Genomic DNA, 25,919 nt, shown 5'->3' with positions numbered 1-25,919 from the left:
TTTGCAGGGCTCTGGCAGTGCTTCTCCTGCTCCTCCTTGCACAAAGGCGGAGGTAGCGGTCCTGCTGCTGGGTTGTTGACCTCCTACGGCCTCCTCCACGTCTCCTGATGTACTGGCCTGTCTCCTGGTAGCGCCTCCATGCTCTGGACACTACGCTGACAGACACAGCAAACCTTCTTGCCACAGCTCGCATTGATGTGCCATCCTGGATGAGCTGCACTACCTGAGCCACTTGTGTGCGTTGTAGACTCCGTCTCATGCTACCACTAGAGTGAAAGCACTGCCAGCATTCAAAAGTGACCAAAACATCAGCCAGGAAGCATAGGAACTGAGAAGTGGTCTGTGGTCCCCACCTGCAGAACTGCTCCTTTATTGGGGTGTCTTGCTAATTGCCTATAATTTCCACCTGTTGTCTATTCCATTTGCACAACAGCATGTGAAATTTATTGTCAATCAGTGTTGCTTCCTAAGTGGACAGTTTGATTTCACAGAAGTGTGATTGACTTGGAGTTACATTGTGTTGTTTAAGTGTTCCCTTTATTTTTTTGAGCAGTGTATATATATATATATATATATATTTTTTTTTAATTATTTTTTTTTTTTTTAAGTATTCATGATTTGCGTAAATTTAATATACTAACTCTTACTCTTGTTAAATATGAAATGGTATTACATTTGGTGAAGAGCACATTATGACTTGTTTAGGACTCGAAACTCAAAGTTTAGGACTTGAGACTTGACTTGGGACTTGCCTGTCTTGACTTGGGTCTTGAGACTTACTTGTGACTTGTAAAACATTGATTTGGTCCCACCTCTGGTGGCTAGATGTGCCAAGCTTATAGAGACATACCCCAAGAGACTTGCAGCTGTAATTGCTGCAAAAGGTGGCTCAACAAACTATTGACTTTGGGGGGGGGTGAATCGTTATGCACGGTGAAGTTTTCAGTTTTTTTGTCTTATTTCTCATTTGTCTCACAATAAAAAATATTTTGCATCTTCAAAGTGGTAGGCATGTTGTTTAAGTCAAATGATACAAACCCCCCAAACATCTATTTCAATTCCAGGTTGTAAGGCAACAAAATAAGAAAAATGCCAAGGGGGGGTGAATACTTTTGCAAGCCACTGTACAGCTCAGACATGCACATTTACAGCACACACATGATAGAGAGAAAGATCAAGCATGGCTTAACATAATCAAATCATTAGTTAAGAAATTCTTTAAACAATGCAAAGGCCACAATAATTTGGTATTTATTTTTTATGAAATAAGTCACCGCTGTGCTATTAACATTTAAAGACACCAACATATTTACATAGAAATGAAAGGTCTGACCCCATTGCCGCACTGACATGAAAATAACAACTAAATTAATTAATCTTATAACACTCATCCACAGCTGACTAATGGGGAAATTCAGTTTCACCCACTACTATCCCACAATCCCATTCCCTAGGAAAAGGGTTTGGAAGAAGCTGTTCTCTTCTTTGTTTTGGTTTGAAATAAGTAATCTATTTAGTACTGTATGTGGTGACAGCATACACAGAGAAATGCAAGAAAAGTCAATATTTTCTAACTGACGAAACAACACCCACATGCAGCACTAGACTAGAATGATTCAAATGTGGAACCGGTCGCAAGGTTTCACACCTAAATATGGTAAGACCAGTTTTCTTCCTGAGGTTGTCCATGTGTTACTGTATGTTTAAGACTTTGTCTCAACAAAAGTGAAAGATTTGTGGTTTATGAAACTGTAATTCACAGTGAACCAGGTGCATCAACAAAGAGTTCTGTAGGTCTGATGTCTGCTGTCTGTCTTTAGTCAGAATCACGTTCACACTGGAAAGTGATGGACAGCTCTTACCCAAGGGTTCAAATGGTAAGTCTTGAAATGTGAAAAAGTCTGCTGCAAACTGCATTCATTCGTAAGGCCTTTTCTCCATCATATACTTGAACAGTGGTTTACGCAGTTTTGCCAGGTTTAGATTCCTGTGGATGGAAATGGCTTTAAATTAGAAATCTACTGTATGTTTCAGTGTTCCTCGAGGCTCTATTCTCAGGCCACTACAGTCGGTAACCCTCACTGACCCCTGCCCCTTGACCCCTGGTACTGTGGTGAGGAAACCCCAACAAAGCCATGTAGGGACAGTTTGATTACATATCCATAACCTGTTTGCTGTGGTGAGTGGACACTTCACTCTGGAAAAAAAGCCAACATGGCAGCAACCCTCCACACCACGGCCGCCACAGAGCCGGCATCAAGTAATTTGTGACAGTTTATCTCCTCATTAGTAACTGGATGACATTTCCAGCATCTTTCCAACCACTTCTGTGCTAGGGTTTTTCTGGCGAGTTTCAGTTTCTTTCCAAGGTAAAGAACCAAGCAAGGCAGACCAGGGGCAATCCGACACCTTATATGATGGGAATGGTAACCAAGTTCAGACAGCAGTAACTGAGGGTTATGGTTAACGCAGAGGAAGACATGGGGAAAATGAGGGTAGAGCCATGTATGACAAACCTTGCCCAGATACAGAATGAGGGGAAAGCCATGCATGAGAAACCTTGCCCAGATACAGAAGGAGGGGAGAGCCATGCATGAGAAATCTTGCCCAGATACAGAAGGAGGGGAGAGCCATCCATGAGAAACTTGCTCAGATACAGGAGGGGAGAGCCATGCATGGGAAACTTTGCCCAGGTACAAAAGGAGGGGATAGCCATCCATGAGAAACTTGCTCAGATACAGAAGGAGGGGAGAGCCATACATGGGAAACTTTGCCCAGATAGAGGAGGGGAGAGCCATGCATGAGAAACCTTGCCCAGATACAGAAGGAGGGGAGAGCCATGCATGAGAAACCTTGCCCAGATACAGGAGGGGAGAGCCATGCATGGGAAACCTTGCCCAGATACAGAAGCAGACTTTGCCTGTGCTTCTACACCTGCATTGCTTGCTGTTTGGGGTTTTAGGCTGGGTTTCTGTACAGCACTTTGTGACATCAGCTGATGTAAGAAGGGCATTATGAATAAATTTGATTGATACAGAAGGAGGGGAGAGCCATGCATGGGAACCTTGCCCAGATACAGAAGCAGACTTCCCTGCAAACCAAAGTTGGTTCTGTGAACGTTCCCAGAACATTCATTAGGTTACCCAAAAAGTTCTAATAACACAAAAACTGTCCAGTTGTGCTGATAATTATACAATGTTTGGATAAAACATTTGCCTGATGTTGCAAGAAGGTTCCCAGGAACATTATTTTTATGTTTTTGGGATGTTATCATTCTAATGTTAGAGATACAACCCTGACTATAACTTAATGGAAATGTTAGCTAATGTCCTGGGAATGTTAGTTAATGTCCTGGGAACGTTAGCTAATGTCCTGGGAACGTTAGCTAATGTCCTGGGAAAGTTTCTGGTTTGCTGGGCAGGCAGTGCCAGTGGGCACTCCACCATGTACTAGCTCCTTTAATGAATGGATCAGAATAATAATGAATGCTATGCTTCAAAGGAATAGACACTATATCATGCAAAATGTAATCTAATCAGTTTGATGAAATGCCACTGCAGACATGTTCTCAAGTGGTTTTGACACATTTTTGTGTGGCGCTTGTACAGAAGGTTCATTAGAAACATAGAATTAGAAGTACAGTAGTGCTGCATAGTTAATATTCATGTATCACAATAAACGCTGTAGTTAAATAGATCAAGTGTAAGACCCAAAACATGAACATAACATTTTTGTTTGTCTGTCTCCGCCTTTTTTCCGATTGATTTACATTAAAGCATACATTGCAACAGGGGCGGACTGGGACCAAAAATCGGCCCTGGCATTTCAAGCACACTGGCCCATTTCCTTCCTCGAGGCCATCACACCGGACCATTTTTTGGGGTTGAGGCCCCCATTATTAGTTCAGATAATGATAATTGTGTTTTTTTGTTGTTTTTTTAAGTTAGAGGACCTCTAGGCAAAAAATGAACTAATTTGACCTGCACTCCATACAGGAGGCAACATTCAAATAACATCCTGTGGCTGCCTTCCTATTCCCTGACAGGCCATTTCATTCAGTCAGCCTTGCACACAGTGGTGATGTATATTGACATTTCAAAGATAAGCTGATTGTTGGTGATTTTTTGGGGACAGATGTGGGAACTTGTTTTATGTGAACTCTCATAGTGAGCTCTTGATATTGGTCCAATAGTGAGCTCTGGATATTGGTCCAATAGAGAGCTCTGGATATTGGTCCAACTGAGAGCTCTTGTCATTGGTAACAGCTCCTCCTAGTGGTTAACTGTCAAACTGACTCAGCAAGAATCTCCTAGTAAGTGGAGATGAACAAGTGAGTGACATAGAATGTTTCAAATTCAGAAAAAACAAGACAGCAGCCTTCACTTAGCCAGTATTTGTGGGGGGGGGAAACATAACAGTCTGTGCCTAGGTCAAAGGTTACTGTAACTGCAGAGTGTTTTTTGCTGAAAGCTACTGGGATGGAAACCCCACAGTGGCTGATGTAGTTTAGAATTACATGTTGAGGAACACATGCTTAGTGATCCTAGAAGGCTCTTGTGTATGAAATGATTGTCTCATTTTGAATTGGAGATGTCAGACCAATAAGCATCTGCATAAAAGGGTCTGAGTCACTCTCCCCCCTCCCTCTGAGAGTAACAGGCACATGCATGTGCGCACGCACCCGCCCACGCATGGATGCATGCACGCACACACCCGTATTTAAAACAGTCAGTTGGCTACCTTTGTATTAGAAATGGTGTCCAACGGAGAGGACAGGTCCAGGCTTTAAAGTAGCCTTATTTTTTTTATATAGTGAAATAGGCATCCACAGCTAGCGTTATCTAAACACAAAACAGAGATCTTTGCATGGAAGGCAAGAGCAAAAGTCTCCTGGCATTGCCTGATGGTTACCGTACATTCGTGAAGGCCTACTGATCTAAGTACAAACATAATTAAAACAACGGCATTCATATTAACACATTTTTACAGCATGTTTGGGAAATTAAATGTTAATAGATTATTCATACTGCATGACCCCACCACTTGTCCTCATAACAAGTTTGATAGTGTGCCAGATAATGCTTTCAGTAGCCTATCAAACCAATACAGTGCTTGTATTGTCATTATAGGATAAGCCTATTCACATTATTCGTTTATGCAGAATGTAGTGACATTGATGGCTGTGACAGCTATTGGTTCTCACCCCGACATTGTAGCCAAAGTACTGTAGTTGATAGAAGCAGCCAAGTGCCTGTATTCTCTCCATGATCATTAATTCTAGCAAGACCTTCATTCTGGCTCAAACGTTATTATGATCCAAGAAAACAGTTTTGCGCTTCGCATCATGTGTAGGATTAAGTCAATCGATGAGCACCGCTTCATCTGTGAGACGAGGCGGAAAACATTTAGGGGTAGAAAGACGTGTGTGCTCGCCAAGCAGAAGCACCTATTCAGTACCCCTGGAATCTAATCATGCCTCCAGATTAAGTGTTTTTATTTAAATGTGTTGATTAAGGTTTCGTTGGTTTCTTGTGTTGCCCTCGCAGTTGGCACCACTTCAGCCTTTAGCGTGAAAGACTGATCCTATTGCTGAAAAAAAGGTTGGCCGCTTGCCAAGACATGGAACAAGTGCGCCTCCCTTCCCTAGTTAGGCGTATTCATAGTTAGGGGTTTGGCTGATTTTAAAAAGGCAAGCCTGGTCCGAAGTGGATCAGTCTGCTCAGAAAACTTATCCGGAGGGGAAAGTATTAGAATCGGTTTCAAAGGAGGAAAAATCCAGGTTTTGTGCAAAGAATTGCATTGCAACCAGAGGACATAACTTCTGTCAGAGAGAAACAATATTGCACCCCAAAGTGTAGTCTTTGGTGATATTTTGACTTGTTCTGTGAATACTTTTATTTGTAAAGAATATATATTTTCCGTTTATTTTGACTGAAGTGTGCTGAAAGCACTCTCTCCATTTGGATGCGGACTTGTTTTTAGCTTTATAAATTTGATCATTTAACGCACGGGCATTGCCTGTAAAATTTATTCACATTTTGGTGTTTATCAATTGCAAGACGAATATGTTTCTCAGTTTTTGTCTACTGCTGACATTTGTCTTGGGGCTGACCGGGTCCTTTGGCTCATATGTACCCTGCGAGCCGTGCGACCAGAAGGCGCTCTCTATGTGCCCCCCGGTCCCCGTCGGTTGTCAACTCGTGAAAGAGCCTGGCTGTGGTTGCTGCCTAACCTGTGCCCTATCGGAAGGTCAGGCGTGCGGTGTTTACACCGGAACATGCACCCATGGCTTGCGCTGCTTGCCGCGGAATGGAGAGGAGAAGCCCCTTCACGCGCTCCTCCATGGCAGGGGTGTGTGCACGAACGAGAAAGGATACAAACCCCTCCATCCACCCATAGGTAAGAAGACGCATTGAATGCATGCGATTAGGGGAGCCACGGAAGATGGGTCTGTGTAAAATACAACAGCATGATATTGTCGCAGGGTTGAAATTCTGTTTCAGGTATACTGGCTCCGGTAAATGGAATTGTAAACTTTTTCCTTAGATTTTAGCAGAACGTTCCATTTGGTTCTTCCATGACCCCTCGCAAACGAACTTCTATGCTGTTTCGTATTTTGTGAAGTCATGGTTTCACAGACAACTGTTGTGAGCATTAACATTAGCATACTGAAGTTTGGAATCCACATTTGAAATAACTTCCCAGGTAACGTTACATGAGCTGCTCTATACACGCAAACTGTCTGATTTGTCAGTCTTATTACGGCAAGCTTTATTGTGAATCTGGGTCTTTATTCAACCGCAAAATGTATCCGATTCATCACAGTGCCACAATAACAGCACATGCGGGGAATAAATCCGTAATTGCGTGGCCTTCCAAAGCAATAGCAAGTGTGATATATATGCAAATAGGCCTACTGGTGAGTGTTGTTAGTGTTGATCTTATCCGTGCGCGTGTGTGCTTAAAATCAACATTCACAATAAGTTGCTGCTGACGCACTTGTCCGTTTAGTTTTGAGTGAGTTTGTGTGCGCAGCAGTGGGCTGTGCTGCGCTCTAACTTGCAGTCGCTGTATTGTGTTCGTTATGGATACAGTATTGTAGACTCAAAGCGTTCTGCTGAATGCTTGTCGACAGGGCTGTCCCCCCACAGACACGTGCCTGTCTGGACGTACATTCTTGTGTGAGAACACATTGTAGCCAATGTGGAAATACGTCATTGCTGCTATTCTAATTAGTTAAATCACATCTCACTTTGTTGGACACCTGCATTTCATGCAAACATATTTGCGGCCTTCAAAGAATATCAATATTTTCCAATATATAATAACCCATCCTATTATCTTCTGGGATACACCAGGAGGTGCGGTTTCTGCAGGTTCCAGATTATATTTAAAACTCAGACTCCGGCTCCAAGGGCTGTGTTCAATCTCAGTGCTAGGCACTCGTGTTTTGTTTTTGTGTTTTAAGCCTTTACCTAACTTTAACTCTTAACGCAACCCCCCGAATAAATGTGTCAACGTAAATTGATCGCTAACCTTAACCATTCTGAATGCATGCCTAAATTTAAATGTTCGTTTCACTTTTGCCGAGTTTGACTGACAGCTAAAATATGACACCACGTGGTGTAATTAAAACCTCAAACCACGGTTTAATTCTGTTGCTGCAGTTCCACCAAGGGTTGGCGTTATATTGGGAGATTGGCTTGTAATATCCGGTCCTTCTTATTGTAATTGACTGAAGAGGGCTCTGATCCTGGAGCTACAGACCTTTTCAAAACTGATTTGAGGTTTAGTCCCTGTGGGTGGTGTTGAGAGTCGGATTACCACTCAAAGATTAAATCTGATGGTGTGTGTGCATGAGTCTGTGCACACTTGTAAATCTTGGATGTGTGTGTACAGTGGGGAAAGAGGAGTTAGGTTTGAATTAACCAAACGTCAACATTTAGAGGTCATAGATGGTATTATATTATTCATGATTTAGGTTGTCACTTGTTACCAGATCCTATTGGTTTAGGCCTATTCTCTGGTTGGCCATGTTGAAAGACTCAGGCTATGCTTTGGATACTCCCTACATGTACTGTACATCCCTTGGGGGACAATGCATGAAATCACAACAATGGATTTCAGCCCCTTCAAGAAGTCACCATTGTCTGTAGTACTGGCAGCAAGGCTATACAGCCCACAAATACTTGCAGAAATAACTGAAATAAACCCAGCACATGTGTCTAGCTATAAGTATCACTCTGATCCAGGACATTGAATTCCAACACGCACTCTATCTGAAGCCTGTGCATGTGTGCGAATGCAAACTTTTGGCACTGAGTGGTAACCGGAGCTCGTCCGTCTTTCTGCCCCTGGCCAGACAGTGTGGCCGCTCAGGCACAGTGCAGTGATTCAGCAGAATGCCTCCGGTTGCTCTTCTCTGAAGGGCCGTCCATCAAGGGCTCCTCTGATTGGAATTAGACATGAGCCTTTAGTTTCCTGCCGTGTAGGGTTTCAACCTGCTCTGATCAGCTGGCAAACACAGAGAGGACAGGTCAAGTGTCCAAAGACGGATCCTGAGGGGACCCAATAGTTTCCATCTCTTGGCTGTATTCATGCAATTCTACCATGTCCTTGCAGAAAAAAAAGCCACTTTGGACCCAGTTGAACCAATCAACATATTATAAAGACTTAATGCATTTAAAGGGGACTGCCACTTTAAATACCAGATCTGGATATGTTTCTTGAAGGAGATGGAATTACATTGAATTATCTCTGTATTTCTTTCTCACAAATGTATTGGCATGACATGGGTATAACATTGTAATGCAATGTAGTCAAACTACACACTACCCTGTTGTCTCTCTCTTATGTCTACAGAAGTCTGGTGTCACCCAGCATCTTTTGTTGACTGTTGAATTGTGTTCCAAGGAAATTATGTTTAGCTCGGATGGCTGGGCATAGGAGTTGGTTTGTGTTGCTGGCCACATAGTTCACTGTGTTAGCCCAGAAGAATAAGAACCTGGAATGCATGCCAACAGATATGACTCTATGCCAACAGATATGACTCTATGCCAACAGATATGACTCCATGCCAACAGATATGACTCTATGCCAACAGATATGACTCCATGCTAACAGATATGACTCCATGCCAACAGATATGACTCCATGCCAACAGATATGACTCCATGCCAACAGATATGACTCCATGCTAACAGATATGACTCCATGCTAACAGATATGACTCCATGCTAACAGATATGACTCCATGCTAACAGATATGACGCCATGCTAACAGATATAACTCTATGCCAACCGATATGACTCCATGCTAACATATATGACTCCATGCCAAAATATATGACTCTGTGCCAACAGATATGAATCTGTGCCAACAGATATGACTCCATGCTAACAGATATGACTCCATGCTAACAGATATGACTCCATGCTAACAGATATGACTCCATGCTAACAGATATGACGCCATGCTAACAGATATGACTCTATGCCAACAGATATGACTCCATGCTAACATATATGACTCCATGCCAAAATATATGACTCTGTGCCAACAGATATGACTCCATGCTAACAGATATGACTCCATGCTAACAGATATGACTCCATGCCAAAATATATGACTCTGTGACAACTGATATGACTCCATGCCAACAGATATGACTCCATGGCAACAGATATTACATCATGGCATAAGGCCTCTTGCTCTCTGAGCTTGTGAAAGAGTCTTATGTTTGAACAGGTTGCCCTTTGCCAAGAAACAATAAGATGATTAAAGAGAGTGTATGAATCTAGAAAGCTTGACTTGCACATCAACATGCATGCAGTACTCTATCAACATAGCATCAGCCAAAGCCCAAAGAACAAAACCATTTTGAGTTCAGGGTTTATTTTTGTGCCCCAATATATTTTTTATGTCTATTTGGTGGTGCATTTACAAGTTTTAGTGCAATCACAAGCCAATGCAATGAAGCCAGTTTGTCACCTGTCTTTGTTACCACAATTTACAATGGCTATGGGACAAAATAAACACTGGCACCCCAAATGTGGTATGAACTTGACAACTTAATGCATGCACCAAGTGATTTGTGGCTCTGTACTCTTCTTGAAAGGCCAGAACTAGGGGGATGATCAAGTATTATTTTTAAGATACAGCCCCAGCCATCTTAGGAAAACATTTTACAGTAGCAGGGTCAACTTCAAGTGTTTATTTTTGTAGTGTTCCTGTATTAACCACCCTCCCTCATACAGCTCCTGGATGCTTCACACCAATTGTCCTCATGTGAATTGAACAGACAGACCAGCATGGGTTGGTTTTGGTTAGGGTTACACATTGCTACTGCAATGTTATATTCCCAAATACATCAGACAATCTCTCTTAACAAAGAGGCCAGTGACAATACACATTGGTGTGAGGCAGCTTGGTTGGCCTATCTACTGTAGATGGCATACAGTAGACTATTAGTCCTATTACTGTACAGTAGACTATTAGTCCTGCTCCAGTTCAACCAGAGATGGCCCCAGCTGTTTGATAGTTTGATGGTTAGGTCATAAGGAGAAGACCATTGCTGAGGGTGATTTTACAACTCACTCACCCTGATCCCCCTCCCCACAGAAGTGGATGTTGTTGTTGAATGCTAAATATAACCAACCTCATCAGATTCATGTGAGACAGTTTATCATGTACTCTTCTTCTGGTTTTCTAGAATTCTGTGCCATTTGACACACATGTGTTAATCATGGGAAATCAATTGCGAGTGTAAGGTCTACTAACATGCTCTAGGACCAAGCTATGGCACTGTTCCCATGCACAGTATTCAAGCTAGTGAACTTATTTGGCAGTTTGCACGCTTGAATGAGTTTTTCCGGTGAAGTTTTACAGCAATCAGTCTGACACCAGTGGAGGCTGGTGGTAGGAGCTATAGGAGGATGGGCTCATTGTAATGGCTGGAATGGAATCAATGGAACACAGTCAAACATGTTGTTTCCATATGTTTGATGTGTTTGATACAGTTCCATTCATTCCATTCTAGCATTTTCAATGAGCCCGTCCTCCTATAGCTCCTCCCAACAGCCTCCACTGGGTGACACTTACATCAGGGTCGTGCCCAGTAGAGAACACTTTGCAAAGGACAACAAAAATGATTGTGTCGGTAAAGTATTACCTTTCTGTTTCCCTCCATTTCAATAAATGTTTTCCCCTACTGGACATGACCCAGGATAGCACAAGGATAGTATCACTTACCACAGAAGAACCTAACTCATTGAAAGTCACTGTCAGGAGCTCAACAAAAAATCCTGTCTCAAGTTTCTATTCTGAATGAGAACAACAGATGTCCTAATCTCTTGTCTGAAGCTTTGGTGCTAGTTTCAGCTCCAAAATGTGGATTTTGTCATTTTCATCCTGATGTCCCTGGCCTGAGTGTATGGAGATGAGCTTTGGACGGTGGATAGAGGAGGTTCCGTGTAAGCCAAAATAGCATCCTCTGCCACCAGGGAGTCTGAATTTCGTCACACCCCGGCAATTGTGTTGTGTTGACGGTGACCCAGAAGGGCAGCGTCTGAGTGGCTTGTAAAAAAATAAAAATGATGTGGAATGAGATCTCAGACCCAAATTAGGCTTGCACACGAGAGCAGTGGAATGTAGCATCACGTAGGGGTGCTTTCAACTGCTGTCGTACATTTATTTGACATCAACAGAGAAATGTTTTTGGTACAGCAGTTGCAAGAGGGGCATTGAGGTGCCCTACTTGGAAGGGACTCCCATCACCACGGAAAAAGTGTTACTTGAATTTTTAATCCCTCAATTGTTCCTGCTGCTATTTTTAACTCTGAATCAAAAAGCAGGAAATGTTTTGATTGCACTGTACATATTTGTTGTTCATAGTACCTTGGGAAAAGTTTCTGATTAAGTTAGAATTCAGTATCAGGAGAGACTCCCATGGTACGGACCATTTATATCGACATGGCTGTAGTGGGGCGGGTCGAGAGTTTCAAGTTCCTTGGTGTCCACATCACCAACAAACTATCATGGTCCAAACACACCAAGAAAGTTGTGAAGAGGGCACGACAACACCTTTTCCCCCTCAGGAGACTGAAAAGATTTGGCATGGGTCCCCAGATCCTCACAGTTATCAGCTGCACCATCGAGAGCATCCTGACCGGTTTGCATCACCGCCTGGTATGGCAACTGCTTGGCATCTGACCGTAAGTCGCTACAGAGGGTAGTGCGTACGGCCCAGTACATCACGGGGGCCAAGCTTCCTGCCATTCAGAACCTATATACTAGGCAAGTCACAGACTGTTCTCTCTGCTACCACACGGCAAGCGGTACCGAAGCGCCAAGTCAAGGTCCAAAAGGCTCCTTAACAGATTCTACCCCCAAGCCATAAGACTGCTGAACAATTAATCATATGGCCACCTGGACTATTTGCATTGGCCCTCCTCCTTTGTATTTACACTGCTGCTACTCACTGTTTAATATCTATGCATAGTCACTTTACCCCTACCTACATGTACAAATGACCTCGACTAACCTGTACCCCCACACATTGACTCGGATACCGGTACCCCCTGTATATAGCCTCGTTATTGTTATTTTATTGTTACCTACATTTTTTTTACTTTTTTTTATTTAGTAAATATTTTCTAAATTCTATTTTCTTATAACTGCATTGTTGGTTAAGGGCTTGTAAGTAAGCATTACACGTTAAGGTCTGCACCTGTTGTATTCAGGGCGTGTGACAACTAAAATGTAGATTTTTGATTTTACATACTGCACTGAATGAAGCAGTAACATTATGTTCTCCTTATCCAACCGAAGCTGTTTTTTAGCACTGCCAAAGGGTGTGTTAATAATGATGCCACCTGAATTTGATTACACTTTTTTATAATGACTCCAGCATGTGTTACCATGCTACATTTCATCTTTAAAGAATTTGTTTTGGAGATGTAATGAAGACCACTTCTATTAAGGCATGTGTTGGTGGAAGCAAATCAGGTAGTAACCATCTAAATGTGTCAATAAAGTGAATTGAAATTAAGTTAAACATGGCTATGATTTGACTATCCACCAGCACTTACATTGGAACTATCTCAGCATCTTTTTGAGTTGTTGATGTCACAGGAGTAATGTTCTTTTAAATTTGTATGCTTCCCACCCGAAACAGTTCGGGACAGTTTGTGCATATATTATGATGACATTAGGTGACATGTTTGTTTGTTTTGGTCTACTGCAAGAGTTATTTCAGCTGTTCGTGCACAGCAAAAAATGTATTTTAGGCAAGCTAAAGTCGGTAGCCGAAGTCTACAGCCCTTCGTCCGTGATTGGTCAACAGTAGCGATTCGTCAATGAAGTTGTCATTCAACGAGAGACGACTAATTTTCGTGCTAATTTTTTCACTTGAGAAATACTGCAACAAACATTTTAGTTAGATGTAAAATTATGAGACCGAGATCTCCTCGGCAAAAACGTCAAAATTAATGACAGATTTCTTGAGTTATCTTAGATTAAGTCTGACTATTTTAAGGAAGTGAATACTGGCTACGGCGTCTCAATATGGACAAACAGTGCTATTGCTGCTTTTTTCTTGTTTTTCAAGCCAAACTGAAGCGTGCTTTACACTGTATTTGGGAAATGCAGTGGTTGAGTTGTGCCCCAACGAGTAAGCATTTTCCAAGGCCATTCGATGTGGAATTGAGTGTGCTCCAATGGCTTTACATTTTGTTTAGATCCCTACACAATGAATGCTGTTGGTCTGGATCACCTACCTCTAACTGAATGACTGAAGTGCAGTGTTTCATTCTGGTCCAAGGGTTTTCCATATCTCCTTCTCTGTGCTACAGTGGTAGGGGTATCAGGCCATGGATTCTGTCCAGAAGCCTTGAAATATTAAGCAGCGGAATCAGACTGGGGGAGTCCTGTTGGCCAGTGTTGTGGCGTAAAGATAATGACAGAGGACTTCCTGCTCCGTTATCACTATCTCACCGCATACACCCCCCGTCCTCTGGACAGCACCTCTATTCAAGACCTAGGATCATGTAAACGTGTAATTCCAGAGGGTGTTCTGTGCTATCAACATTGATTAGGATACACTCAGTGGTGTAAGGTTTATGAGCCAATGAGAATTTAAGCATCTCGTTGTGGCGCATTTTCTGCCCAAAGTTGTATGACTGTGAATTCATAACGACCTGTTAGAGAGAAAAACAACTGAAAGAAGAGTGGCTTGTCTTTCATGCTTAGGCTTCCTGGCTGCAAGAAACTTGGGATATTCATGAAGCATAATTGCCCTGCGCACATGTTAATTTTTAAACAGAGGCATATCAGTTGCACATTGTTTGCCTGTTCCGTTCCTCTTGTCTTAATGAAAACTTTAGCGCGAGCAGTGGGAGAGATACCAATACCTCTTCAGCCTGGGCTGAGTGGAGGTGGCTGCACGTGACTGTGCTGTCTTGGCTGGTGGCCAGCATCTTGGCAGTGTTTCAGTACTTAAACACAGGCCTGCTAAGCCTCTTTTACAAGCTGGGGACCATAAGCATGGAAAAACGTAGTTTTTTTTGGAGAGAGACCCCGTTGTCTGCAAACATACTGTCTCCATGTCTTTGAATTGCAGGAACAGCTTGTGAATTGGAAGAATAACAGCATTTTATTTGATGTTCTAAAATAATGGCGCATTTGGAAGACGCTCAAATGTCTTGAAATCAGTATCACAAGTGTCTCCCATGCTGCATTTAAAGTAGGCCTATGATGTAGAGTGTGTTGTATTTGTAAAATGGAAGGGGGGATGCGTTCTCGTGTTTGTGGTAAGTCAAATCCCAGCAATACACCTCTCAGTGGTGACATGCCTGTCCTTTTTTCCAAGGTGGCCATGTAAATCCAGTTCAGTGGCGCCTATACTTAATTAAGATAACATTGAAATGTGGTTTGTTTTAATAATTTTTAATCATCCCCTTCTTCAGCTATCTGTCAACGTCCCGTGATTGTCTCTCCCCAACAATACTTAGCACATTCACTCAGCCCCAGAATTCCAACCACGCCCTCCCCCATAGCCACCGCTGCACCCACCCGCGGGTTTCCTTACTGGATAAATATAACCCCAGTCGTCTACAGGCACTGCGGCCACTCGCCAGTTGGGGCCTGGCAAAATCCCATGACGGTGCCTTTGGGGCCCTGCAAAATCCCATAACAGTGCCTTTGGGGCCTTGTGTGCTTACGATAGAGTAAGCACAAGCAGGAGAGGAGCACTCAGCTATGTGGCCTCAGAGAACCTCACGCAGGCTTGGGCTCTTGACTTATGGGGGCTGAGCCCTGAGGAGGGACCGGGGGGAGAGGGGATAAGGGATCAGGACCCCAAATCTCTAGCCTGGGGAGACCTCCATATGTACCTCTAGGACTGTAGGTACCTCTGGGGGGTTGGATGGGGTAGAGGGAGAGCAGTGGCTTTTGTTCCTGGATTCAGTTCTGTTCTTGATATGAAATGATACAGTACATTCAGACTAGGATGTGTCCACCTCTGCCGTAGGCTTCAGTTGCCATGGCTCCTCGGTTACCATGACATCAACGTCTCCAAGTATGATCTGTGAGAGACATGAAGTCTTTGATTAGACCCAATTATTTTTGTCTTTGCATGGACTTGCCAGATACTGTAAGTATGTATTACTAAAATAGCTTATGATCAACCTAATAAGCCACTGTCTCACACAAAATTCCACATACCTCCTTAATATGATGTAGAAGAGACTGAGCTAAGATTTTGTCTCTTTCGGTCAGCATTCAGACTTGTTTAACCAGACTTACTTTCTTTGCTTTGACCTCCATTAGTAGATGCTGGATTTTATGTTTTTTTATGGTGGGGGCTGGGGTGAAGTAGTGGTAGAGGTAGTTGATCAGCTGTCGATCCTTGATCCTGCCCCCTCCTTTGTAAACAAATGGGAAAGCAACATTTGTTGGCCCAAACCCTGGGAAAAGCATCTGGTAGTCCATATTTTCGGTTGTACAAGAATAACTTTTCGAACATTTTAGGTGGGGGTAATGTGACAAGTATGCTCTCTCTTTCCCCTGTGTAGATCATGAGTCTCTGGAACACGAGGACACCCTGACGACTGAGATCACGGAGGACCAACTGCAGCCCGCCAAAGTGCCGCTCCTCCCCAAGCAGGACCTCATCAACAGTAAGAAGATCCAGGCAATGCGCAAGGACAAGGACCGCAAGCGGGCACAGGCCAAACTGCGCTCCATTGGCCCCATGGACTACTCCCCACTACCCATTGACAAGCACGAGCCAGAGTTTGTAAGTACAAGAGTGGAGAGAAGGAAAGAGGGGGGCTAATGTTGAAGCTGTGCTGATGCTGATGTTGTTAGTGTGAAAACATCTCAAACTTTGATCCTAGGAGAGCTGACTGAGTGCAGGATTTTGTTCCACCTATGGTGCTAGCACTGGGAGCTAATGTTAGTTGTGCCATTCCTCCACAGGGTCCTTGCAGGAGGAAGCTCGATGGGATCATCCAGGGAATGAAGGACACATCCCGTGTCATGGCCCTGTCCCTGTACCTTCCCAACTGTGACAGGAAGGGCTTCTTCAAACGCAAACAGGTGAGCAGTCTCCCTCTGTCATCATCCTTATACATGGTTTAACACATCAGTTATACATATTAATAATATTTATGTTTACACTGTCTCTCTCTCTCTCTCTCTTTCTTTGCCACCTGTCGTTGCACATCGATCGCCTCCACAGTGCAAGCCCTCTCGTGGCAGGAAGCGAGGCATCTGCTGGTGCGTAGACAAGTACGGCTCCCAGGTTCCCGGCACAGACTACAGCGGGGGGGACATCCAGTGCAAGGACCTAGAGAGCAGCAGCATCAACGAGTGAATAGGCGGCTCCGCCCCAACCCGATCACCTGACCCAGGGCCTCACCTCCTCCTTTCCCTCCCACCTGTCTGCTTCGCCCTCCAGTCACTTTTTGAGATTTTCAAGACGAAAAAAAAATAAGACAACTAAATAAATCGAATGAATGAACGAAAAGGACAGGCTTGAAAAAAGGACACCTGAAATCTTTTTTATTTTTTTGACCGTGTGCTCATCTCTTAAAAGACGGAACCCAGCAGGTTTTAAGCCCTTGTTTGACCCTCGGGCCCCTCCCCCACTAAGAGCTGGGCTCGGGCCCAACCCCCACTAAGAGCTGGGTTCGGGCCCCTCCCCCACTAAGAGCTGGGCTCGGGCCCCTCCCCCACTAAGAGCTGGGCTCGGGCCCCTCCCCCACTAAGAGCTGGGCTCTGGCCCCTCCCCCACTAAGAGGTGGGAGCCTCACTAACGATTCATGAAAATATATACTTGTATTGATATATTTTTATAGAAACACCAAACTTTGTATCATTTTAAGCTAACATAAAATGGATGAAAAAATGAATATAAGTCACTTTGATTATAAACAGGACTGTTTTGATCTTTCACATCTATTGCTATTGAGGTGTCAGAGGAGGTAGCTGGATCTTCTATTGAGGTGTCAGAGGAGGTAGCTGGACCATCTACTGAGGTGTCAGACGAGGAGGAGGTAGCTGGACCTTCTATTGAGGTGTCAGAGGAGATAGCTGGACCATCTATTGAGGTGTCAGAGGTGGAGGAGGTAGCTGGATCTTCTATTGAGGTGTCAGAGGAGGTAGCTGGACCTTCTATTGAGGTGTCAGAGGAGGATGAGTTAGCTGGAACTTCTATTGAGGTGTCAGAGGAGGTAGTTGGACCTTCTATTGAGGTGTCAGAGGAGCTAGCTGGACCTTCTATTGAGGTGTCAGAGGAGATAGCTGGACCTTCTATTGAGGTGTCAGAGAAAATAGCTGGACCATATATTGAGGTGTCAGAGGAGATAGCTGGACCTTCTATTGAGGTGTCAGAAGAGATAGCTGGACCTTCTATTGAGGTGTCAGAGGAGCTAGCTGGACCTTCTATTGAGGTGTCAGAGGAGATAGCTGGACCTTCTATTGAGGTGTCAGAGAAAATAGCTGGACCATATATTGAGGTGTCAGAGGAGATAGCTGGACCTTCTATTGAGGTGTCAGAAGAGATAGCTGGACCTTCTATTGAGGTGTCAGATGACATAGCTGGACCTTCTATTGAGGTGTCAGAGAAGATAGCTGGACCTTCTATTGAGGTGTCAGAAGAGATAGCTGGACCTTCTATTGAGGTGTCAGATGACATGGCTGGACCTTCTATTGAGGTGTCAGAGAGGATACCTGGACCTTCTATTGAGGTGTCAGAGGAGATAGCTTGACCTTCTATTGAGGTGTCAGATGAGATAGCTGGACCTTCTATTGAGGTGTCAGAGGACATAGCTGGACCTTCTATTGAGGTGTCAGAGGACATAGCTGGACCTTCTATTTAGGTGTGAGAGGAGATAGCTGGACCTTCTATTTAGGTGTGAGAGGAGATAGCTGGACCTTCTATTTAGTTGTCAGAGGAGATAGCTGGACCTTCTATTGAGGTGTCAGAGTCAATAGCTGGACCATCTATTGAGGTGTCAGAGGAGATAGCTGGACCATCTATTGCGGTGTCAGAAAACAATAGCTGGACCTTCTATTTAGGTGTGAGAGAAAATAGCTGGACCTTCTATCGAGGTGTCAGACACAATAGCTGGACCATCTATTGAGGTGTCAGAGGAGATAGCTGGGCCTTCTATTGAGGTGTCAGAGGAGATAGCTGGATCTTCTATTGAGGTGTCAGAGGACATAGCTGGACCTTCTATTGAGGTGTCTGAGGACATAGCTGAACCATCTATTGGCAAAAAAACTAAACTTGAGAGGGTCTTTCTGATACAGTTGACTCTATCTGGGTATTTGGTTCTGTCAGAGCACTTATGAATAAGGGAACCTGCTTGGATATGTGTTACTTCACTAATTTTGTGTGAGCATGCATGTATGTGTGTGCGTGCGTGTGTGTGTGAAAGAGAAAAGGAGTGAGCTTAACACAAGAATGTCCTTTTTTTCCTCTCGCTCTCTTTTGGTCTTTTTACAACAACAACAACAGCAACAACATTTATGGCTGGTGCTTGAAGTAGTCTTGAGGATGGCTTTCTCCCACTAGGCTATGTAAACCTAGGTCTATGGGAGATGGAGCGTGTTTGACACAATAATCAGATCATTACAGACAACCCAATGTTAGTGGCTCATTGACTCTGTAGCTAGCCTGACATGCCAACTGTGCCTATTGTTACCATACACTGCCATGCAGGGCAACACAGAACTTAACGGAGAACACTGCCCCTACTGGTGAAGGGAATACTGCCACAAAGTGCTCATACTGTCATCTGATGTGAGCTCTGCTTGGCCCAACAACCGGGACTTAAAGAATAGTGGAATGAACCGTATGCAATAACTAACAACAGTAATTCTTTGTTTTGCTAAAGTATGGGCAAAAATTGTGAGAACAAGGATTAAGCACGTTGCAGACTTGCATTCACCAGTGAGGTTAGCTGTTTTTTTTGTGTGTCTCAGTTGCTCGAGGGTGTTAGTCTTGTGTGGTTTTGTTTGTACTGTTGTGAAGTAGTAACCGCCCACTTTTGAGCCGTGTTCCTTAACCAACGGGCCTGCTACCATGGCCACCACGGCTACAGTGAAACCTTGGTGTATTACTTTTGACTATAAATTAACTCATGTTTATTTTAATTTTAACTAAAGAAATACAATGTACTGGTGCTTGGGAAAAGGACGTGTGTGTTTTAGCCTGTAAACAATTTGAATGGTTCCATGATGCCTGGCCATCCTTATTTGAATATAAGACAGTCAAGAAAAGCTATATCCCACCTATTTTCTTCCCCCTTGGCTTGCATGCCGCCCCTCCTTCTCGACAACTTGTTTTCTATACAACACAACATTACTTGCATTCAAAATGGTGAGCAGTTTTCGTTTTATTATTATTATTATTATTATTCTACCTTTATTTCAACAAGGAACACAGACTGAGACCAAGGTCTCTTTTACAGCTGGGCCCTGCATATACATGTTTCCACATACAGTTTAGGTACAATGATTAAGAAACTACACAAGACAAACAAAACGATCACAGATAACACAAAAAAATACAGCAGCAGATTATTACATTTACACATAGGTTATTCCCCTAACAGCACAAGAGCTTGCATTACCCGAAACAGTTACAAGCAATACAAAAAGGAATACTTCTTCCACTCAAGTGGGCATCTTTGACCACTACCTGCAGGGTCAGTTGAAAGTGTAGTTTTATGTCACCTGTGTACAAGTCGCAGTGCCTTCTTACATGCAAATCCACATTTAAATAGTGACGCGAACGTGACGTGGTAGCTGTCTAAGGGACGGAAACCCTGCTGAGGCTGAGAGGCCCTCAGGGTAGTAGTTCTCTAGCCTGCCATGACGAGAGGTCTAGGTAAAGTACAAAGAAGGTAACTCAATGCGATGTGGTATAGCTCTAGTCATGTGGTATAACTCTTGCCACAAACACATTATGAATCCGTTGCTAATCCCTCCCTGTGTTTGAATGTGAGGGCAAGGAAGACCAGAGTACCCGTCTCTGTCTCTTATTTTCAAAAAGCACTAAAAAGCTAGAGTATTGCTTTCAAAGTTGATTGCCAATGTATTTGATTGCCAGAGAATAGGCAGGTGATGTTAGAATTTCGAGGCACATCATAGTTGAGCACGCAGACTAGCAAACTGCTGCCTCTCTCACCCGGTAGTCGGAGAAGAGATGGACGAGGCATTACTAGCCATCAGATCCTATTCCACAGCTTGTGTGGGTGATCGTAATTACTCTAGCCAGGCCATCAACAGACAACAAATTAGGGAGCTTGTACTCCAGCCTCAATTAAGTCTGTAGTCCAATAATGACGTGATATTATCAGTTTTCGTACTACAAATGTGTTGAGTAGGATACTGTTGTTTTTAATGGCTCATAAAATGAGATGCTGTAACATCAAAAATGGATTGGTCAAAATGTCAGGCCTATAGCTTTATAGCCTCAGTTACCTTGAGAGAGAATTTGTGGGAAAAAATAAGTTACTATACCCTGCTACCCTTCACATCCAAAATGTCTTCTTACATGGAAGTGAACTCCTCCGCCGTTTGGTAAACCCCAGATAAAGTAGGTTGTCCTATACCCAATGCAGCGTAGCACCCTTCCCCACCTCCACTCAGTCCACTTTGAAAGAAAACAGCTTGCACTTATAGAAGTTTAAAAAATGTAATTAGAAATACCCACAGATAATATACAGTAAAACCGCCACCTGGGTAGAAAAACAAAACAAGCTAAACATGTAGTGTGATACAGGTTAAGGGTGTTTGCAAGGTCCTCTGGGTAATGGTTGACAGGGGCTTATGTGGTCCATGCCTGGGAATTCTATCACCAACGTCCAATAAGGATAAAGGGATAATAACACACCGTACAGTACATTAACAACCACACAACAGTCCCACTTCATCTGTCTTCTCTCACACACAGACAGAGACACACAGACAGAGAGAGACAGACAGACAGCGAGAGAGAGAGAACACTATGGACAGTGGTTGCGTTTAGGGGCTAGCCACACCCTCATCACGGAGGGCTCACCAATCGCATGACAGTAGACACAGTTAGGAACAGACACAAGGAGACCAGGGAAATCTGAGGAATAGGAACACAGCAAGAAGTTTAGATGTTGACTCCCTCTCCAGCTTCCATTTGAGCACCAGACCATCAGAAGCCTATTGAAGCAGTTGGCCAGCCATATGGTGTAGTCTAACAGGGCGTTTTCTAAATCAAGATTTGTCTCTTGGATCAAAGAAAATGTGGATAAGGGCATTGAATCCTTTGGCGTCAAATTAACCAATTGACACAATTCAACCAAGCTACGAATTGTTGAAATTCTCTTTCAATTTTCTTTGCGCTATGGTGGTAGATTGAGGTGGTGGAGAGGTTGTATTGAAAGCTTATCCTCCTTTTAAAGTGTGATTTACATCTGTTTCCAACTCTAACACTGCCTTATTCAGATTCCTCATCTCCCACCTGGTTATGTATTCATACTCACAGTTCATGATACAATAGTAACTACAGCATTTATTTTTATGCATAACGTTTTTATTGATGAAATGAGACACATTCAATCAGTTACCTTAATAACATGTGGTGTTAACTGGCTTGTGAAAAAGATCCATTGGTGCCGGAGGACAGTGACATAAAATGGTCAGCATTTGGAACTCCTCGTGAAACAACAACAACAACAACAACAAAAGACAAAAAATCTCAAACTATTAAAGTGAATATCACTGTGTAATATTTATTCAACTTGTAATTTATGTACTCTTTTAACCTTTGTCTTTTTTGTTATGACAAAGCATTTATTTAAATAAAGTGATGTAATTCATTTAAAGTCTTGGTAGTGATGTGTTTGTGTGATGTGCATTTTGACCTCAAAACCTAAAAACGGTTTATCAAACTATCTTCCAGGTACCCCAAGGCACTAGCATATTGTCACATACAAAAGATACTGTAGATGAATACATTGGGTTTTATAGATAAAGACTGGTGGAGGTCTGGAAACCCTGACCACAACAACATCAGTTCTCAGAGTAATCCTAGCTATTCAAAACAACCCATGCAAATAGTTTCTTCTTTCTGATGTAAACTCAAATCTGGAAAAAAGAAACACAGGCACGTCTTGGTCACTATACTACAGAAGAACAATGACAAGTAAAGCCCCATACGCAAAGCCCTCGACCAATGAATTGCAACCTTGTACCGACACGCCCCCTGATTAATATGGCTAGAACCAATGAAAATACTTCCTTGTTGTTGCCAGGAGCAGTGTGTATGGAGCCTAATGGTGTGGTGATCAGAGATGACATGATGAGGTCATATCTACACACACTGGCCATGACATTAGCTGCAGGTTTTACATCTTACTTTTTGCATACTACATACATTCTTAGAAAAAAGGGTTCCAAAAGGGTTCTTTAGCTGTCCTTATAGGAGAACTGTTTTTTTCCCCCAGGTAAAATCATTTTTTGGTTCCAGATAGAACCATTTTGGATTCCATGAAGAACCCTCTGTGAAAACAGTTATAAATGGAAACCAAAAGGGTCCTACTTGGAACCAAATGGGTTCTACCAGGAAACCAAAAGGGTTCTACCTGGAAACCAAAAGGGTTCTACATGGAAACAAAAGGGTTCTAACAGGAAACCAAAAGGGTCCTACTTGGAACCAAAAGGGTTCTAACAGGAAACCAAAAGGGTTCTACCAGGAAACCAAAAAGATTCTACCTGGAAACCAAAAGGGTTCTACCAGGAAACCAAAAGGGTTCTACCTGGAAACCAAAAGGGTTCTACACGTAAACAAAAGGGTTCTAACAGAAAACCAAAAGGGTTCTACACGTAAACAAAAGGGTTCTAACAGGAAACCAAAAGGGTTCTACTTGGAACCAAAAGGGTTCTAACAGGAAACCAAAAGGGCTCTACCGGGAAACCAAAAAGATTCTACCTGGAAACCAAAAGGCTTCTACATGAAAACAAAAGGGTTCTACCGGGAATCCAAAAGGGTCACCAGAAAGAAAGAGTGAAGGCAGTAGGAAGTTCTGTTATCCATTTATATGCAGATGATACAGTATTATACTTACACTCAGCTGGTCCATCCCTGGATTTAGCCTTGTTCTGAACACCTCCAAAACAAAGGTCATGTGGTTTGGTAACCACCGGTGTGGTTACTACCTCTGAGGGTTTAGAGCTTGAGGTAGTCACCTCATACAAGTACTTTGGAGTATGGCTAGACGGTACACAGTCGTTCTTTCAACACATATCAAAGCTGCAGGCTAATGTTAAATCTAGACTTGGTTTTCTCTATCGTAATCACTCCTCTTTCACCCCAGCTGCCAAACTAACTCTGATTCAGATGACCATCCTACCCATGCAAGATTACGGAGACGTAATTTATAGATCAGCAGGTAAGGGTGCTCTTGAGCGGCTTGATGTTCTTTACCATTCGGCCATCAGATTTGCCACCAATGCTCCTTATAGGACACAACACTGGTACTCTATACTCCTCTGTAAACCGGTCATCTCTGTATACCTGTCGCAAGACCCACTGATTGATGCTTATTTATAAAACCCTCTTAGGCCTCACTCCCTCCTATCTACGATACCTACTGCAGCCCTCATCCTCCACATACAACACCCGTTCTGCCAGTCACATTCTGTTAAAGGTCCCCGAAGCACACACATCCCTGGGTCAGTCCTCTTTTCAGTTCGATGGAGCTAACGACTGGAACGAGCTGCAAAAAATACTCAAACTGGACAGTTTTATCTCCAACACTTCATTCCAAGACTCAATCATGGACACGCTTACTGACAGTTGTGGCTGCTTCACATTATGTATTGTTGTCTCTACCTTCTTGCCCTTTGTGCTGTTGTCTGTGCCCAATAATGTTTGTATCATGTGTTGTGCTGCTACTATGATGTGCTGCTGCGATGTTGTGTTGCTACCATGTTGTTGTCATGTTGTGTTGCTACCATGCTGTGTTGTTGTCTTAGTTCTCTCTTTATGTAGTGTTGTGTTGTCTCTCTTGTCGTGATGTGTGTTTTGTCCTATATTTATTCAATTTTTTAAATCCCAGAACCCGTCCCCGCCTTTTGACTTTTGGTAGGCCGTCATTGTAAATAAGAATTTGTTCTTAACTGACTTGCCTAGTTAAATAAAGGTTAAATAAAATATAAAATATAAAACAATACCTGGAATCATAAAGGGTTCTTAAAAGGGTTCTCCTATGGGGACAGCCGAAGAACCTTTTTAGGTTCTAGATAGCACCTTTTTTTCTAAGAGTGTACAATGGGGATATCATTTTTGACTGAGGCATTAGTTGCACTTGCCCTGGTCATGGAAAGCATTAAACACCACACCATAACATATACCCAGCGTTGATGAATACACTCTGTATTTAAAGCCCCGGAAGATTACAAACGGTTTGTAAAATACTAAATGACTGGTTACACATACTAATCAAATGCCATAAATTGTATACAAACTATTAAAATCTATTTTATAGACTTGAAGCATACCAGTAGTAAAGTAGTGAAGATGAATCAGGATGACGTCATTTGATATTTAAAAAAAGAATGAGTGCTTTGACCAATATAATCAGTGTGTTAATATTAAAGCCGTTAGAATGAGATAGAGACATGAAGACAACAGGATGGGAATGGTGTGCAGGATATGACTTCATTAAAGGCCTGCCCAGGGGCCAGTCACCTGGTTTTCAACACAAGTCAAATAGATTGCACAGGAACAAGGAAGGCATTTAACATGGGGTTTGAACTAACTTCGGGGGGGGGGGGGGAGAACTCAGGTGGGACAAACGTAGCTATTAAAATGGGAAAAGGGTATTTTAAGGAGCCCCATCATGTTATGGAAAATGAACCTTTATCACTGCTTTCAAAGGCATAATTGACTCGCAGAGGCAACACACACACACACACACACACACACACACACACACACACACACACACACACACACACACACACACACACACACACACACACACACACACACACACAAACCCACACAAACGCAGGCAAACACAAATGGATGCACACACAGGCATGCACACCTAGTCAGAGTGTTGGCAGAGGTTGTTAAGGGGTAAACTGTATGGAGGTTGTTAACCTGTTATGGCTAGGGGGCAGTATTTTCACGGCTGGATAAAAAACGTACCCGATTTAATCTGGTTACCACTCCTACCCAGTAACTAGAATATGCATATACTTATTACATATGGATAGAAAACACTCCAAAGTTTCTAAAACTGTTTGAATGGTGTCTGTGAGTATAACAGAACTCATTTGGCAGGCAAAAACCTGACAAGGTTTCAGGCAGGAAGTGGCCTGTCTGACAAGGTGTCGTTCTTCTTGTCTCTGTTTATTGAAGAGT

The 25,919-nt window shown here is 43.0% G+C and overlaps 1 protein-coding gene across 1 annotated transcript; it reads left to right on the top strand.

Annotated features, from left to right (window-relative positions):
* Window positions 1–6,065: 6,065 nt before the first annotated feature.
* Window positions 6,066–16,874, top strand: LOC100136552 (IGF binding protein 5). Its single transcript, NM_001123649.1, is given in 4 exon segments — window positions 6,066–6,399; window positions 16,072–16,295; window positions 16,478–16,597; window positions 16,740–16,874. Coding segments are annotated over 4 exon segments (813 nt in total).
* Window positions 16,875–25,919: the final 9,045 nt, after the last annotated feature.

The sequence above is a fragment of the Salmo salar genome, chromosome ssa25 (genome assembly GCF_905237065.1).
Source record: "Salmo salar chromosome ssa25, Ssal_v3.1, whole genome shotgun sequence".
Taxonomy (NCBI): domain Eukaryota; kingdom Metazoa; phylum Chordata; class Actinopteri; order Salmoniformes; family Salmonidae; genus Salmo; species Salmo salar.
Note: the sequence above shows the minus strand (reverse complement) of the source record. Positions and strands in the feature narration are given on the sequence as shown.